Source organism: Amblyraja radiata, chromosome 5, assembly GCF_010909765.2.
Source record: "Amblyraja radiata isolate CabotCenter1 chromosome 5, sAmbRad1.1.pri, whole genome shotgun sequence".
Lineage (NCBI taxonomy): Eukaryota > Metazoa > Chordata > Chondrichthyes > Rajiformes > Rajidae > Amblyraja > Amblyraja radiata.
Window position 1 is genome coordinate 86,412,849 of NC_045960.1, and position 18,923 is coordinate 86,431,771.

An 18,923-nucleotide genomic window follows, 5' to 3' on the forward strand; every position below is an offset into this window, starting at 1 on the left:
CAGCAATTAAACACTAAATTCCTTCCATTTGGCCTATAAATTAATGTAAATGAGATTTAAAAATCATGTTTTATTGTGAATTATTTGTGAATATTATTTGGAAACTTAGGCTATTTAAAAATGTTAATCATTATTAAGAAATGGATAGATGTTTAGATCTAGTAATTGAAGTTTGAAATTAGCTACAATTAGGTAACTAACTAATTATATGCTTTAATTTCAGGTCATCCAAGTAAGATTATTTTATATTTGTTTCAGAATGCTTCAATCTATGATAACTGAAAATTTCATTCAGTTCTCTTAATTTCTAAGAAAGTTATGGGCTTTTGACTGTCCACGATCACAGCTTTTTTGTTATGTCCATAGAAAATCAATAGGGAACAAGATGCTCATTTCCGAGTATGAAAATGGCCATAACTTTTTAAATACTTGAGATATGAAAGTGAATTAGGTGTCAAATTAAACTTATTTTTATGCTTTATCTGATGGGATAAATTGCAGACTTGATTTTTAAAATCTCAAAATTTTGTAACATTGCTACCATTTACTCTCATGGATCAAACTTCAATTATGTTTATCTTTAATTGAAACAAATCGCTCAGACAAGACCAAACAGCAAGTACCTGTTTCATCAAGAATCTGCAAAATATTATTGATCTTCAAGCATCTTTGCCCAATTTAATGTAATCTTTTGTAAAATACTGAAAAATAATTATCATTTATCCTTTGTTTTATTTTTTATTTTCAAGCAGGAACTTATTTGTTTAATCATTCCTTATGTTCTCATTACACAATACATGGAATGCAAAGTACTGTTCCATTGCCCTATTAAGGTGATGAAAATGCACAAAATATAAATTAATTTATGGATATGCTTACCTACTGCTTTTTTGTTCACGATGCCTTCTAAAGACCTATGATGTTGAAGTCTCCTCACTAATATCCTGACTAGCAATATATCTCTTCACTAACATCTACAATATAATATGTAGGAGGGAACTGCAGATGCTGGTTTACACCGAATATAGACACAAAATGCTGGAATAACTCAGTGGTCAAGCAGCATCTCTGGATAGAATGAATGGGTGACCTTTCAGTCTCTTCAGTGATATAATACTTGACCATCTGTCTCCCCATCATTTGCTGGACACAGCCGTGCAAGCTACTGCTTTCATACTTTCTTGCATTATGTTGCAGTATAGTGATGAGTGAGCTCCTTTGGTATTTTGTCAAGTGCAATGCACTGAATGAATGCAAAGATGGACACAAAATGCTGGAGTAACTCAGCGGGTTAGGCAACATCTCTGGAGACCATGGACATTTCGGGTTGGGACCTTTCTTTGGTCCTGTAGATGCTGCCTGACCAGCTGAGTTACTCCAGCACTGAATCTGAGAGACTCGAACAGATCATTCAAGGTGAACACTCCAGCGCACTGTTGGGTTTCAGATGTGTTCTAAAATGGAGTCCCTGTTTGTCACTCAGATAGGCATAAAAGAAGAACAAGAGTGTTATCTCTGGTTCTGGCTCAATATAGTCATCCTCAATCACAAGTGATTACATTATAGTTTCTGGAAGCTTGCAGCTAATAAGCGACCATGTTCCCTATATTGTAACTGTTACCATGTATCCAGAGTGACATGTTAGAGTCATAGCGTCATATAGCATGGAAACAGGCCATTCTGTTCAACTTATCCATGCTGACCAAGATGCCCCATCAAAGCTAGTTCCATTTGCCCAGCTCATTCTAAACCTTTCCTATCCATTTACCTGTCCAAGCATCTTTTAAAGGATGTGTTGTCCTAAGTTTGCACTGTATAAGCCCCCTTTCCTTGCATTCCTCATCATTCATCTTTGTTTCAGAGCATCTTACTTTTGTAACTAATAAATAGGTGGTATCTCAATTTGGCACTAAATACAAAACTGCACATTGCCTTATCCTATAACTTCAATGATGTGCATGGGATGAAAATGACTCCATGGCTTGGATTTCTTCCTCCAACATATAGAAATTCTAGGATGAGGGTGGGGGGTGACTGGAAGTGGAGGTTGGTGAAGAGGGGGATGGATGTTTGCACAGTTGATGGTAACAAGAGAAAAAAGTTATTGGGAAAATGAGTGGTGGAATGGAATTGTTTTGTGAGTTGGCATAGGCTTGTTGGATTGAAATGTTTTCCTTCTGTGTCATAATGAAAAATAGATCCATTGTAAAAAACTATCTGTCCAACTCTGCCTTTCTTGAGAGAAAAACCTTTATGATTCTGCTGATCTGCTGTTTCTCCTGCTCTCCCTACACACAGTTGTCTGACCAGTTGAATATTTTCAATTGTTTCAGACATAAAGGTAGATTTCTGATCTCAACCGTCTGCCATATTTCACTTGGTATTCAGTTTGCAAGAATCATTCGTTCCTTGAATTGAATTCTTCTTTGAATTTCTCTCCATTTATATTCACCATAAATTTATTTGTGCAATCAAGGGTCCAGTTGCATTATACAGGAGTGTAGGAACGGGGTTCCTTTTGTGAAGTGGATCCCAGTCTGCAGAAGGGTTCCGACCTGAAACGTCACCTCGTCCTTTGCGGCAGATACTGCCCGACATGCTGAATTACTCCTGCATTTTGTGTCTATCTTGGGTTCCTATTGAATTGAAAGGGAATGTGGGATCATGACTCAGGAGAGGAGAATGTGCAGGATCTGGGCTCCAGCTGAATTGAATGGGAGAATGGGATCATGGCTCCAGTGAGTGGAAAAGGAGTGTGGGAACCTGAGCCCTGTCGAGTGGGAAAGGGGCATAATCATTACAGGAGGAGCTAAACCTTCTTCACCTCTCATGCATACTGTACTTCTGTCATCCTTCTATATGTCATCATCCCTTGTATTAAAATCTGGGCATATTGGAGTTATTGGAATATTGGTCTGAAGAAGGGTCTCGACCCGAAACGTCATCTATTCCCTTTCTGCAGAGATGCTGTCTGACCCGACGAGTTACTCCAGCGTTTCGTATCTATCTTCGGTTAACCAGCATCTGCAGTTCCTTCCTACAAAAACATTGGGACTTTTGTTGGTGTTCCTATCAAAGGTTCTAGTATCTTTGGTTCCTATTGAGCCCGGAGCGGAATTGGCCAGCGTTGTATGATCGGGGCGGAACAAGGAGCCGCCATTCCAGCTAAACAACCGAGATGCATTAAACAAAAGCACCCTCTCCTTCCATAAATATATATAAACCAGGGGGTTTAGATTATCTGGGGGCCGAGACGGAAAGGGTCTTCCTTTGCGAGACATGGTTGCATTGCAGGCTCCTACAGGATTGCGCCCGTCCTGGGACTAGTGGCGAAGCGAAAGTGGGCTCTAACCGCGAGGCGAGGGGGGGGAGCGCAACCAAACCTGCTGGCGGGTGGGCGGGCGGGCTCTCCGCTGATTGAATGCGCGGCGCCCGGGCTCGCGCTGTCAATCGGGCGACGTCACAATGCCGAGGTGGCGGGTTTGGTTGAGGGGGCGGGCTGTTCCCCTGCGCCTCTCGCCTGCCTGCCTGCCCGCGGAGTAGCCGTGCAAGCACAGTCGAGTGAGAGCGGCCACGACGATGCCCCGGAAAACTCGCTCTCTGCTCTCCATAGCATGGCTCTTCCTCGTCGCTTTCGCGCCGCAGGCTACCACCGCGTGCCCCAGTCGCTGCCTTTGCTTTCGCACCACCGTGAGGTGCATGCATTTAATGCTGGAGAATATACCTGCCGTCTCCCCGCAAACCACAATCCTGTGAGTATGGAGCGGCGGTGCTGCAGCGCTTCAAGGGAGAGGGTAGAGCAAAGGCTTTGTTGCATTGAAGAAGGGATTAGATGCAACAGAGCTGGTTCTTATCTTAAAACCGCAATTCGGTCTAGCTTTGGTATAGGGAGTAGACGGAATAGAGAGTTTTACAGAAGTTCAGTAATTTGAAAACATTTCTTTGGATGGAGGTAAAAAGTGTTGGAGTAACTCAGCGGGCCAGGGAGTAACTCAGCGGGTCAGGCAGCATCTCTGCGGAACATGGATCCAAGTTATCCAGGGATGCTGCCTGACCCACTGAGTTACTGTAGCTTTACTCTACACTAACTCTACTCTACTTTTTTTGGAAATCAACGTTTGCAGTTCATTGTTTCTACTTTGGATGTAGATATTCGAATCGTTTTCTATTGCACCTCTGGAATTCTCTGCAGATTCAACTATCTAATTTTCTAACTAATATTTAAAAAGCTTTTCTCTCAAAGTTAGCAAAATGCATTAATGAAGATGTGGTGACAAGTGAGATGATAAATGATGAGTAGCGTAATGATGCTGAGAGTGAGGAGTATACGTTGGCAGCTCAGCTCATGATCTGCACGACCATGGTTTAAAGGTGTTATCATGTGATCTGAAATCAAGTCATAAGAGCGGGAGGGGGGGACAATAACAAAACAGTCATGCACATTTAGGTTTAGCTATAAAAGTTATAAACGACAAAGATCTAAAATGTTATTAAAAGCAACCCGCTGGAGTTGCCCTGCAGTTTGGTACTTATCTCCATTGAGTGCGATTTGACCCATTGAGCACGCTTTCGACGGAGTAAAAAGCAATGTTCCGACCATGACCTGGAAACTGTCGTTAACTACTGGACCCAGATCAGTCAAAAACAAAACATAAGTGGCGGTTTTTCAAGAAAGTTAAAATAACGGTATTTAAAATGCCAAAAGGAGTTTCACTTACATGCACTTTTGATCATAAACCTAATCACTGTACATGTAATGGAACTTTGGAGTCGGCCGATTGATTTTTCCCCCCCCAACACCCTTTCCTGGTATTTTCTCTGCAGCTTATTTTTAGAGGGACACTTACAATCTGTAAAAGTTTTTTTTTCTCTTGGGAAGAAAAACTTCCAGCGAAGTACATACAGCTGCACAAACCACATTTACTGGACTTCAGTCCCACCGTGGAATACACATGTTTGCAGCAGTCTGGACTGGGAGAGGCTGCAATGCTCCCATTAGTCTTGCAGCTTAAAAAAAACCCAAATCGTCTAGTTCGAAAACCAAGTTTTAAACGGAGTAGACAGCAATCCGCGTCATAAATCTAATGACTTGAGTGCAGATTTTTTTTTAGCTGAGAATGATGTATTCCTCACTTGCCCTTAACCCCTTGCGCTGGTGTAGGATCTGGTTCACTTAATATTAATTTACTTAAATGGATGCTCTTATTCCGGTGAGGGCAGAAGGTTAATATGCATGTAACTGAGTTTGACTGCACTCGTTTGTGGACTATGTTAATCTTTTACCCAGTAAAGGGTTTTAGAGAAACACATTATCTTTAAAATCAGTAAGTTGTCATGCAAAATCATTCTTTGTTGGGATGCAACAGTTGGAGCAAGATTGTTTCACTCAGAGTTTGCATGTTTGGTTACTTCCATGTGTTGACTTGATCATGTTTGTTGTGTTTTTTTTGTACGTTATTTTTGTTTTAGTCTTTCAACCACTGATGTGAAATGCTACAAGGTCCATGATTTATGGGCATGTATCCGGCAGCCTTCCAACTATTTCCAATTCAATGTCACCTCTAAAAGAAGGGGCTTACTCCAACATTACGTTGAGGAGTATTGTGGCAATGAGCTCTCTGACAGGAATGAACGTGTTTTTACTGTAACCACTGCAGATATTCTTAGTTCAAACACCCGAAGTGGCAGGCAGAAAAAACAGCTGATCCACCCATTCATGTGGTTCTCAGGGAATCTGAAGGAGGCTTTTTGTTTCTAACCACAACTGCCAAGAGAATTGCCAAGACAGAAGAGTAATTAGAAAAATCAGCAGCAATAGTGAGATGAGGAGGCATGAAACTGAAAAAGTATACACCCTTTTGCACTTGTAATGTCATTCATTAAGGTCAGGAATTACATTTTCCATCGGAATCATTTTCCATATCTGTGATGTTCTTATTGTTCAAAAACATGTTCACCTCTCTCCTGAATAACTTTACTCAGTGGATAATTTTGAGACTCGTTATAGAAACAGAAAAATAGGTGCAGGAGTACGCCATTTGGCCCTTCGAGCCAGCACCGCCGTTCAATATGATCATGGCTGATCATCTAAAATCTGTACCCCATTCTTGCTTTTTCCTCATATCCCTTGATTCCTTTAGCCCTAAGAGCTAATAGATAGATAGATCCTTTATTGTCATTCAGACCTTTCGGTCTGAACGAAATTATGTTGCCTGCAGTCATACACAGAATCAATAATAACAAAACATACAATAAACACAAATTAAACATCCACCACAGTGAGTTCCCAAGCACATCCTCACTGTGATGGAGGCAAAGTCTTAGTCACCGTCCCTTCCCTCCTTGTTCTCCCTCTGCGCTGAGGCGATCGATCCAGGCCGAAGATGCCGCTCTCCAGTCCAGCGGACCTCTGTGGTGATGTCGCCGCCGCCGAAAGCCGGAACGCCGTCTCCGCTCCGAGACGGCCCGCCACAGCATCAGCTCCGGGCCGCCGTCCCAGCTCTGGGCCGCTGCCCCAGATCCAGGTCCCGCAGTCTCCGCTCCAGGTCCCGCAGTCTCCGTTCCGGGCCGCCGCCCCAGCTCCGGGTCCCGCAGTCGCCGTTCCAGGTCCCGCAGTCTCCGGGCCGCCGCCCCAGCTCCAGGCCGCTGCCCCAGCTCCGGGTCCCGCAGTCTCAGCTCCGAGCCGCTGCATCAGCTCCAGGCCGCTGCCGAAAGCCAGAACGCCGCACCAGCAAGTCGGGCCACCGCTGCCTTAGCCCCGTAGACGGCCAGCCTCTCGTTGGTAAGTCCTGGCTGGCTCTGCCTCCGGAGCCTCGGGGTCAGTCGCAGGTTGGAGGCCGCCAGCACCGCCATTAGGCCTCAGCGCAGACGGAGGCAGAGAAGGGGGATACGACACAAAAAAGTCGCATTCCCCCGAAGGAAGAGACAGAGAACATGTTTCACCCCCCCCTCTCTAACACAACCCAACAAACTAAAACTTAACCAAAACAAGACAAAAAAAAAACAACAGAAAAAAGTAAAGACAGACGGACTGCAGGCGAGCCGCAGCTGTTAACAGCGCCTCCACTTCCAGATTTTCCGAATTCTAACTCTCTCTTGAAAACATCCAGTGAATTGGCTTCCACTGCCTTCTGTGGCAGAGAATTCCACAGATTCACAACTCTGGGTGAAAACGCTTTTCCTCATCTAGGTTCCAAATGGCCTGCCCCTTATTCTTATACTGTGACCTCTGGTTCTGGACTCCCCCAACATCGGGAACATTTTAACTGGATCTAGCCTGTCCCATCCTTTAAAAAATGTATATTTCTATAAGATCCCCTCTCATCTTTCTAAATTCCAGTGAATACAAGCCTGGTCGACCCATTATTTCATCATATGCCCCCCCAACCCGGGAATTCAGAATTATTATGTGGGTGGAAAATTGTGTTCTTAGTTGTGAATGTGTAATCCCTTATTTTGAGACTGATCCCTGGCACCTCATTGCAGATATTCATCACCCTCTTTGTAGTAACATTTTCCCTCCGATTGTCTACAAATTCCTTCAATCTCACCAGCCAGGGGAACATTAATTCTGCATTCATATTCCTACTATTGTCTATTTATTTGTCTGTTTTTTTGTAAACATTGAACGTTTTTGTTATTTATTATGAGGTTTACTGAGTAATGAGTTTACATATCAGTTGTGCTGTGCAAGTAAGAATTTATTTAAGAAGGAACTGCAGATGCTGGAAAATTGAAGGTGCACAAAAATGATGGAGAAACTCAGCGGGTGCAGCAGCATCTATGGAGTGAAGGAAATAGGCAACGTTTCGGGCCGAAACCCTTCTTCAGACTGATGGGGGCGGGGAGAAGAAAGGAAAAAGGAGGAGGAGGAGCCCGAAGTCTGAGGGATGGGAGGAGACAGCCCGAGGGCTGAGGAAGGGGAGGAGACAGCAAGGACAAACAAAATAGGGAGAATTCAATGTTCATGTCCCCAGGATGCAGACTCCCCAAGCGGAATATGAGGTGCTGTTCCTCCAATTTCCGGTGTTGCTCGCTCTGGCCATGGAGGAGACCCAGGCCAGAGAGGTCGCATACGGAGTGGGAGGGGGAGTTGAAGTGCTGAGCCACCGGGAGTTCAGGTTGGTTATTGCGGACCGAGCGGAGGTGTTCGGCGAAATGATTGCCCAGCCTCCGCTTGGTCTCACCGATGTAGATCTGCTGACATCTAGAGCAGCGGATGCAATAGATGAGGTTGGAGGAGATGCAGGTGAACCTCTGTCGCACCTGGAACGACTGCTTGGGTCCTTGAATGGAGTCGAGAGGGGAGGTAAAGGGACAAGTGTTGCATCTCTTGCGGTTACAAAGTAAGAATTTAATTGGTCTGGTTCATATGTCCATAAAACATGCCTGACTTGATATTGCTGAAAGCCTTGTCAAAAGCCTTTTACTGTATCTCAGTACATGTGACAAAAAAACTAAACTCGAACCCTGTAAGAATGTTGTGTGTTACAATTAAGTTATCTCATTTGTCTGCATTTTAGAGAAATTTGACCCAGTCTGTTTGACCCAATCCCTCCTAGGATTATTCACTTCGATCCCAACCAACAAGCCAGTGAATGATTGTTGTATTCATTTTATTGCAAAGATATCTTCACTTGGTTAGAGTGATCAGTCCTGACGATGCCTATTGCAAAGATAGGATAGAATCTTTTTCCACTGCAGGGGGTATTTCTAGAACCAGAGGGCACAGACTAAATAAGAGGAGTAAGATATTTTAAATGAGATTAGATTTCCACAGAGAGGGTGAATATATAGAATGAGGCATCAGGAGAGATAGTGAAGGCAGATTACAGCATTTAAAAGGCATTTGCACAAGTGTTTGAATATGAAATGCATAAATGGATACAATCCTAATGCAGCTAAATATTATTAGTGTAATAGACAACACAGTGGGCCAAAGGGCCCATTTCTGGGATAACTGTTTCTATGATAAAACCAAATTCATATATTCGTGGAATCATATCGAGTCAGTCTGTGCCATAAAACCCCCGACTGTCATCTCTTATTCAGGAGGTTGTGGCTGCTCTGACCTTTCATTTCCACTTTACCGTTACTTTAAAAAAAAAAAAACTTTTTCTGATCTCTGGTTTTGGTGCACAGCCTTGAATATTCTAAAGACATATTTCTCAGTGATAAATAATTCCTAAGATTTGAAATCCTCTGAGAAGAAATTATACCTTGCCCAAGTATTAATATTGTGAGTTTCTTATCCTGAGACTATGTGTAACTAAATTGGCCTCTAAAAGAAAAAACATACTCCTAATGTGGAGGCAGTGGGATGACATGGAGCAAGTGTGAACAGGTGATCAGTGGCCGCGTGGGCTGAAGGGCCTGTTTCCATGCCGTATGTCTAAATCTTCGAAGTGGTGAAAGCGCCCTACCCCCCAACAGGGTCAAACCACTGAGCCCATTCTTCAAAATCTTCCAACTCTTCATCCCAGAAATGCTCTTTCCACCCCTCCTCAGACTGTCCAGTCAATCCAGTAGACTGCATTGATTATATGTCCACTATAATCACTTATCTCTTCTGAATGACTTCGGCCCCCACCAAGAACCACTGGAGCTCTCTTTGAAGATGTGCAGAGTTCACTCAGAGAAACAAGAGCATGCTGTTGTTTGGGCATGGAATGGATAAGGTAAATTGGAAAGTAAGGTGACTTGGAATGTAACTGCAGAATTTAGTTTTGTCAAGGCTCTTGAAGGTCATTAGGGTTGCAACTGCCAATGATTAAAGTAAACAGACTTTATTGTCGAGTTTTTTTAAAGAAATTTTATAAAGATAGAAGAGCAAGTACAATTTTGCTGAAGTTCAGTATTTTCATATGTGCGTTTATAATCTTAGCCGAGTGTTGCATCTCGTGCTGGCCTTGAAGGAGAGGATCACTCGTGTGAAAGGAAATGGTCATGAGAGCTCTTCATTTTTATAATATCTCAGTTGCACTCAGAAATTTGGCACAGATCTAGCTTTCCACAGATATACTGACTGCTTCCCAGTTGCTTTCTTCAGCTGCAGTAATACTTGGGCTGCTGCTTTGGAGCATTCAGAACATTTAAGGTTTGGGAGGATGCAGATATCCTTGTACTGTTTTATTTTGTTTTCCCAGTAAAATGGTGTAATCGCAGCTTTTATCTCAGTTTCAGAATATTCCTTTGCAGAGGGGTGATCTTTTTGAAGGCCAATTTTCTTCAAACGTGCGTGTTTAAAATTTACTTAGGCAAAATGTTCTTTTGGAAAAACATTCCTGATAAAGCATTGTCAGATGTTATGACATGAGAACTCGTGGTAGAAGCAAACATTACATATGTAAGATTTTGATTTCAACACTTGTAAATTGAGATGTGCTATTACACACTTCACCAGGAGTAATTTGGTGGGGGTGTCAAGGCAGATCCAAATGGAATTTACAGGCAAACGCAGGATATGAAATCATTTTTTGTGCTCAAGCTTCTGTTACTGCCAGAATAGTTAGAAATACTAGCTTCCTGCTGTTTATTTTGATATTGAAAGAATCTTTTGAATAAAGGGCAAGTTAATTTGCTACACAAAATATTATCACTCCCATGCTTTGCTAGGAAACTTGGCCTCATGCATGTGGCAGACAAGGTTACAAATGTTAAAATCATAATTGATAGTCTGTTTCTCAGTGAGTTACATTTGGCTTCAATTGTAATTGTGCACTGCAAAACTGGCAATTATGAAACACTGTGAACCCACAACAAACAACAGGCTGCTTATTTTTCTTTTCAGTGGAAATTTCGCAGTGTCAGTTTATCCAAGTGGGTTACAGACAACAAAGTTTAAGCTTACTCTTAATCAGTCAGATCTTCCTGAAATATAATGACACGCTTGTGACATATGTCATTATTAATGAGCCAAATTGCTGGCAAACTCCAAAGAGGTGGTTCCAATTGAGAACTTTATCCGTTCATTTATATCACACAGAGAGTGGTGAATCTCTGGAACTCCCTGCCACAGAGGGTAGTCGAGGCCAGTTCATTGGCTATATTTAAGAGGGAGTTAGATGTGGCCCTTGTGGCTAAGGGGATCAGAGGGTATGGAGAGAAGGCAGGTACGGGATACTGAGTTGGATGATCAGCCATGATCATATTGAATGGCGGTGCAGGCTCGAAGGGCCGAATGGCCTACTCCTGCACCTAATTTCTATGTTTCTATGTATCACAGTGCTCTTTAATCTTATCCTTAGTTTCACCATCATTTTCATTTTTTCAATGAATTGGTGCATTAATTGCTTATTAAACTTGTTGAAAATTAATGTATTTACAAAGCAAGCAAAGTACAGAAAAATCATTATTTTTAACGTGGTGCAATCAATTATTTATTTAATTATTTAAAAAAAATTAGAAGCAATTGTACAAGAATAAAACATTCAGCATGTAAAATCATACAATTATTGTACAGCTTCAATTTTGACCTTTTAACCTGAAAATGAGGGAAAAGAAGAGAGAAAGAACAAGAGTGAAAAGTGAAAGGATAGGACCCCTAGACTACTAAAGTAGTGTGGCCAAAGAGTGAATAAAGATATGAGAGGAAAAGAAAAAAAGAAAAAAGTGGAGATATACCTGCCCCTCGCCTTCAAAAAGCTGGAGAAACTCAGCGGGTGCAACAGCATCTATGGAGCGAAGGAAAAAGGGGATTGGGGAAGTGTGAAAGAAGGAACTTCAGATGCTGGTGTACACTGAAGATGGAAGCAATAAAGGTTACCTCCCAAAAAATAGACACAAAATGGGGGAGTAACTCAGCGGGACAGGCAGCATCTCTGGATAGAATGAATGGGTGAAGTTTCGGGCCGAGACCCTCCTTCTGTCTGAAGAAGGGTCTTGACCCAAAACGTCACCCATTCCTTCTATCCAGCATTTTGTGGCTATTTTTTGGGAGGTAACTTTTTGCTTCCACTACAGTGACTTAAAGGATAGCATGATCATTGCAGAAGGCTTTCATCAGTCAAAAAAGCAGTTGAAATAAAATGCTAGCATTTATCCAAAACAGTAATCTGGCAATTGATGCTCTGGTAGTGAATTTAAAACACCGTCACAACCGTTTCAATGTTGGAAACACTCAACAGGTCAGGCAGCATCTGTGGGGAGAAACGGTTTCAGGTCAAAGATCTCTTCAGTTGGGTTATTGGCCTGAAATGTTAGCACTTTCTTTCTGCAGATACTGCTTGATCTGCTGAAGGTTGTGTCATTTTCAGTTTTTATTCCAGAATTTCAACATCTGCGGTTTTTGTTAACTTTATTCCAAGATCAGGGAGGAGCTCGTAATGGGATACTGTTGGTGAATTTATTTCTATACATCCATCAGAGAGTACACAAGGTCTCAACTAAATGTCTCTTCCTAGGGTCAACTACTAATTGGTATCGGTTTATAATTGTAATGTGCACCAGGGTTCAGTGAAAAACTTTAACAACAGTACAACAATTTATGATCATAATTTAATAAATTCAAGTCACCATTAAATGTGGGTGTACATGGGGATCTGTCATGTTTTTTTTGTTTTTTTTAATTCACTCAAGATCCCCATCAAGACAAGACGGGAATAGTTGGTACTTTCAACTGTAAACAAATGTTATTTATTCATGAAACCTGAGTTACCAGCGGAAGTGCTCATAATTGCTTCCTTTCAAACTGACCATCAGGAATCTTTTGTCCAAAATCTCTTACAACAATAGTCTGCAGATAGTTGCACAACATAATCTTTAAAGGGTGACAGTTTTGAAGGAACAGTTATTGTTCTGGCACCATGAGTACATGTAACACATCCTTCCTTTGATATTGAAAGCCAACAGTAAGGGAAAAAAGGTACACAAAATTGCTGAGGAAACTCAGCGGGTGCAGCAGCATCTTAGGGGAAAAAAACTGCATATACAAACTATTTTGCTACACAATCCTTAAGATGCTCGGAGTCAGTAAGCCGTCTTTCCAGATCTTATCCTAACAGGTTGCTGTTCTCCCAGGCAATGCTTTTAAGCTGTGGGGTTCTTGCTGAAGGTTAGCCATGCATCCGTTAGTATCTCTATATCTGCTTTACCCAAGCACATTTTTTGGTGGCATTTGTTCCTCTGATATGAATCATCCTCCCCTGTATGATCTGGGCTTTTAGCCATATCTGGTGACGGCCTTCATCGGCCTTGTGTCTTCCAACTTTGGCACTCTGAATATAGTATCCTTGTCTTTTGGTCACCTTCAACTGTCTTCCAACATTTCCATGCACTCTGGATAAGCTAATACATAGTTTGTGAATGATAGGTGGAGGTGGCAGGGAGTGTGGAGGAAGCAGGGAGTCTGCAGAAGGAGTTGGACAGTTTGGGCGAGAGAGCAAAGTGGCAGATGGTAGACAGCATAGAAAATTATACGGTCATTCACTTTGGGAAATAAAGGTGGTGATGAATTTCTAAATGGGGAGGTGCAAAGGGACTTGGGTATGCTGGCACAAGATTCCCAAAAGGTTAATTTCCAAGTTGAATGGGTAGTGAGGAAGGCAAATGCAATGTTTGTATTTATTTTGAGAGGAGTGGAATTTAAAAGTAGGGATGTAATGCTGAGGCTTTATAAGTCACTGGTCAGACTGCATTTGGAGTTTTTTTTTTGAAGTTTTGGGCCCCGTATTTGAGGAGAGATGTTCTGGTGTTGGAGAGGGTCCTGAGGAAAACAAAATGATTCCAGGGATAATTGGATTAATGTATGATCAGCGTTTGATGACTCTGGGCCTTTACTTGCTGGAGTTTAAAGGATTAGTGGGGACATTGAAACTTACTGAATAATGAAAGGGCTGGAAAGAATGGATGTAGAGATGTTTCCACTAGTGTGAGAGTCTAGGACCAGAGGGCACAGCCTGTGAATAAAATTACATGCCTTTAGAAAGGCGATGAGGAGGAATTTCTTTATTCGGAGAGTGTTGAATCTGTGGAATTCATTGCCATCGACTACGGTGGAGGTTAAGTCTTTGGATATTTTTAACGTGAAGATTGACAGATTCTTGATAGGTAAGAGTTTCAAAAGTTACATAGGGGAAGAAGACAGGAGAATGGGGTTGAGTAGGAAAGAGATATTAGCCATGATTGAATGGTGGAGTCGACCTGATGGGCCAAATGGCCCAATTTTTGCTCCCATGACTTTTGAACGTATAACAGAAAACTATAACAGGAGATAATTTTGCGGCTTAGTTTTGACAACATATATATAAACTTTTCCTTCCTGTACCAGTGCCAAAGCCGTGCAGGTCATGACTTTAAATTGTGCGGTCGTGCACTTTGGGACATAAAGGTGGTGACGAATTTCTAAATGGGGAGGTGCAAAGGGACTTGGGAATGCTGGCACAAGAGGAGCAAGAGTAGGCTACCTGATCCCTCAAGTAGGCTGTGGGCCGAGCATCAATGTGTCTAGAAATGGGATTTTGTGACCCAAGTTGCCAAACTACATGAAATTTTCACATATTGTGTAATTTTTTAAATATAAATCACCCCTGAAACTCGATATGAAGAAGACTTGCACATTTTTATTAAATTAGAGAAAAACCTGAACATTTTCGGGTAATTTTTAGTCCAATCAAAGCACGTTTAACATTGATTTGTCTGCCAGTTGGCCAATCACGCGCTTTGCTTCAGGCTAGCACACAAAATGGCTGAGGGGGCTTCACAGATGCCTGTTTTACTGGAGATTCCGATTTGTTGTTCTGTGGATTAAATGTCGTGGAAACCTGCAGCAGGTAATTGTATTTAGTGGGAAAAGCATTAAAAAGGCTGAAGAAAGTGCTGCGAAGTGGATTAAAGTGCAAGAAAGCCTTGAAAGCAAAGTCCCTGCTGAGGTCCTGGAACACCAAGATTTTGACAGCCAGGGACCAACTCTAAAAGGTAAGATCTAAAGTCTGAATTTCAATGAAAATCTATCTGTGTGGAGTTTAATTAATTTAATTGCACCATTTTATAATGTGAATAAATTCATTCACTTACTTCATTCATTCACTTCATTCATTCATGAAATTGAGGGCCTAAACTATATGTATCCATAAGACAGTAAATTAAACATTGTCACTAATGCCAGCTTGTTGTAGAGTAATAAGTCTTTAACAGCTAATCTCGGAGCTGCCTGCGAAAACTTACCGGGAAAAAGTGCTCCAACCGCGGGACATAGGTACTCGCGGTAAAGTGAAGCCGCGGTCTCAATTAATAAGCGGCCGCTTCGCGAACGTGGAGCCGCGGATCATCTCCGCGGGCGGGGGGCGGGGCTGTACATAGTGCCGTCTTTAGCGGTCGTTTTCAGACCCCCGACAACGGGGGAAAACCGGAGGGATATCTGACCATTTCTCACTGCAATGGAAGCCTATAAATAGCGATCAATATCCCTCCGTTTTTTCCCGTTGTCGGGGTCTGAAAACAACCGCCACAGACGGCACTATGTACAGCCTCCCTCCCTCCCTCCCAAGCGGAGATGATCCGCATTCGCGAAGCAGCCGCTTATTAATTGAGACCGCGGTTTCACTTTACCGCGAGTACCTATGTCCCGCGGTCGGAGCACTTTTTCCCGGTAAGTTTTCGCAGGCAGCTCCGAGATTAGCTGTTAAAGACTTATTACTCTACAACAAGCTGGCATTAGTGACAATGTTTAATTTACTGTCTTATGGATACATATAGTTTAGGCCCTCAATTTCATGAATGAAGTAAGTGAATGAATAGAAACATAGAAAATAGGTGCAGGAGTAGGCCATTCGGCCCTTCGAGCCTGCACCGCCATTCAATATGATCATGGCTGATCATCCAACTCAGTATCCTGTACCTGCCTTCTCTCCATACCCCCTGATCCCTTTATCCACAAGGGCCACATCTAACTCCCTCTTAAATATAGCCAATGAACTGGCCTCAACTACCTTCTGCGGGAGAGAATTCCAGAGATTCACCACTCTCTGTGTGAAAAATGTTTTCCTCATCTCGGTCCTAAAAGATTTCCCCCTTATCCTTAAACTGTGACCCCTTGTTCTGGACTTCCCCAACATCGGGAATGAAGTAAGTGAATGAATGAATGAATTTATTCACATTATAAAATGGTGCAATTAAACTCCATACAGATAGATTTTCATTGAAATTCAGACTTTAGATCTTACCATTTAGTTAGAGTTGGTCCCTGGCTGTCTAAATCTTGGTGTTCCAGGACCTCAGCAGGGACTTTGCTTTCAAGGCTTTCTTGCACTTTAATCCACTTCGCAGCACTTTCTTCAGCCTTTTTAATGTTTTTCCCACTAAATACAATTACCTGCTGCAAGTTTCCACGACATTTAATCCACAGAACAACAAATCGGAATCTCCAGTAAAACAGGCATCTGTGAAGCCCCCTCAGCCATTTTGTGTGCTAGCCTGAAGCAAAGCGCGTGATTGGCCAACTGGCAGACAAATCAATGTTAAACGTGCTTTGATTGGACTAAAAATTACCCGAAAATTTTCAGGTTTTTCTCTAATTTAATAAAAATGTGCAAGTCTCTTCATATCGAGTTTCAGGGGTGATTTATATAATTTTTTTTACACAATATGTGAAAATTTCATGTAGTTTGGTGACTTGGGTCACGAAACTGCAGAATAAAGTTCCTCGGCCCACAGCCTAAAGCTTGCATTGTCATCATTAAGGGAGAATTGGAAATGCTCAGGAGATCAAGTAGCATCTGTGGAGAGAGAAACTTGAGTTAATATTGCAGCAGGGTGACCTTTTATCCAAGCTGGCAAGTTCTGACAGAAGTGGGTGAGGCTGGGTTGTCTGAGACGGCTGAATCCAACATTGAAATCCCAAGAGCTGAAGAAACAGTCTCCACATCCATCATACAAGCATTTGGTTGCTTCCCAACACCCTCTCCAGGACCATCTGACATTGAGCACTGTTGTAACACTAGCGTGCATATCATCACAACATAAACATCCTTGGGGACTGCATTAAAGGAGCATTTATTAATATCTAGCAATTAAAAGAGCAGGAATGAAGGAGATAACAAAAAGTGGTAAATACTGCCGTCCATCACTGGTACTGACCTCCCCATTATTGAAGGGATGTATAGGAGGTGCTATCTGAGAAAGAAAGCCAGCATCATCAAGGACCCACATCACCCTGGCCACGCTCTCATTTCACTCTTGCTATTGTGATGAAGGTATAGGAGTCTGAGAACTGTAATGTCCGGGTTCAGGAACAGCTTCTTCCCCAAAAACCATTGGGTTATTGAATATTGTGAACTGCAACTAAACTCCAAACTATAAACTGTCTTGGTTGCACAAGAGACTTCAGACTTTGTTTATTTCCCCCACTGTATTGGGTTATTTTATTTATTGACCTTTTTGTTTGTTATGTTATCTATTGAGAACTGTTTACTAACCTGCTCTGCTGTTGTAATAAAAACATTTCATTGTTACGTTTCAGCATGTATGCCAAGGGAAAACTCTTGATTCTCTATTATTGCTGGACCAATCTTGTGTAGGATTCGCATATGCTTACATTTGAAACACAGAAACATTGAATGCAGCTTCACTTAGAAAATAATTAGGATGGCATATGGTGGGTATATTGGCCTTTATGGATAGGAACCTGGGGCTTGAAGATTGTACTATAGTTGTTTTGGACTTTGTTCGGAATACATCAAGACTATTATTATGTGGAGTTTGATCTCTATCCCCATGAAAGGAAATTACTGCTTTGCAGGTCATGTAGTATAGGATTACGAGATTGAATCTCGGGGTGAGGGGGGTTACCTGTGTACGATGGACTGCTTGAGGGTAGATTGAATCCGATAGAGCTGTACTCTCTCTAGTTCAGAAGAATGGGATACAAGCACCTGTTAAGATTCTAATAGTGGGAGCATTGATGGTGTAGCACATTTTTCTCTGGCTTGAGATCTTGATCCAGGGATCACAGTCGCAGTCTTAAGGGGTTGTTAAACTTAGCTGTGGAATTATCTTTGGCAAGAGTGCTCTGAATCTTTTAAATTCTGTACTTCAAGGAGGCAGTAAATATTCAAGACTTAGATTGCGATGTTTTTTAAACACAAAGGGAAATTGAGGGATATAGGAGTCGAAAATGGATTTTGGAGTTCTAAGCATGTCAATCTCAGCACTGCGAGAATGGGGTTAGGAGGGAGAGATGGATCAGCCGTGATTGAATGGCGGAGTAGGCTTGATGGACCGAATGGCCTAATTCTACAATGATCCCTTATGACCTAATACTCATAACCGCATGACCTGTAGCTGGCCAAGGTCAACACTTAATTAAATTTATAAAGACAAATGAATAGAAATATAATTTTTCAGTTCAAATTGGATGAAATAATCTAATTTTTCCATTGTTAAGCTATGAAGAATAAAGACATTAAATGAATGCTGTGTAGGAAGGAACTGCAGATGCTGGTTTAAACTGAAGATAGACACAAAAAGCTGGAGTAACTCAGCAAGTCAGACAGCGTCTCTGGAGAAAAGGAATAGGTGACATTTCGTGTTGTGATCCTTCAGACTGAGAGCTGGAATCAATGAAGAGTAATGCTGTTTGAATTATTTTGACTGAAGTCGTAACTTTATTCTAGAAATAAGGAACTGCAGATACTGGTTTGCAAAAAAAGACAGAATGCTGGAGTAACCCAGCGAATCAGACAGCATCCTTGGAGAACATGGATTGGTGACATTTCAGGTTGGAACCCTTCCTTTGACGAGGTCTAAAACTGAAGAATGTCCCTTATGAAACATTACCTACCTATGTTCTTTAGGGATGCTGTCTGACCCGCTGAGTTACTCCAGCACTTGGTAACTTTATTGTGGGTTTAAAAAAATAATGCCATGTGTGTGCTGTGATTTACAAAGAGATTCCAAATATTGGCCTTGTTGAATAATTAGTACATTAG

At 41.9% G+C, this 18,923-nt stretch overlaps 1 protein-coding gene across 2 annotated transcripts in view; it reads left to right on the forward strand.

Annotated features, from left to right (window-relative positions):
• The first annotated feature begins 3,488 nt into the window (after positions 1–3,488).
• Positions 3,489–18,923, forward strand: part of pxdn (peroxidasin) — a 220,355-nt gene continuing 204,920 nt past the window's right edge. For both annotated transcript variants that reach the window (XM_033021677.1, XM_033021678.1), the window contains exon 1: positions 3,489–3,752. In XM_033021677.1, coding sequence (XP_032877568.1) covers positions 3,580–3,752 — 173 coding nt within the window. In that variant the 5' untranslated portion in view covers positions 3,489–3,579. The remainder of the gene's footprint in view (positions 3,753–18,923) is intronic.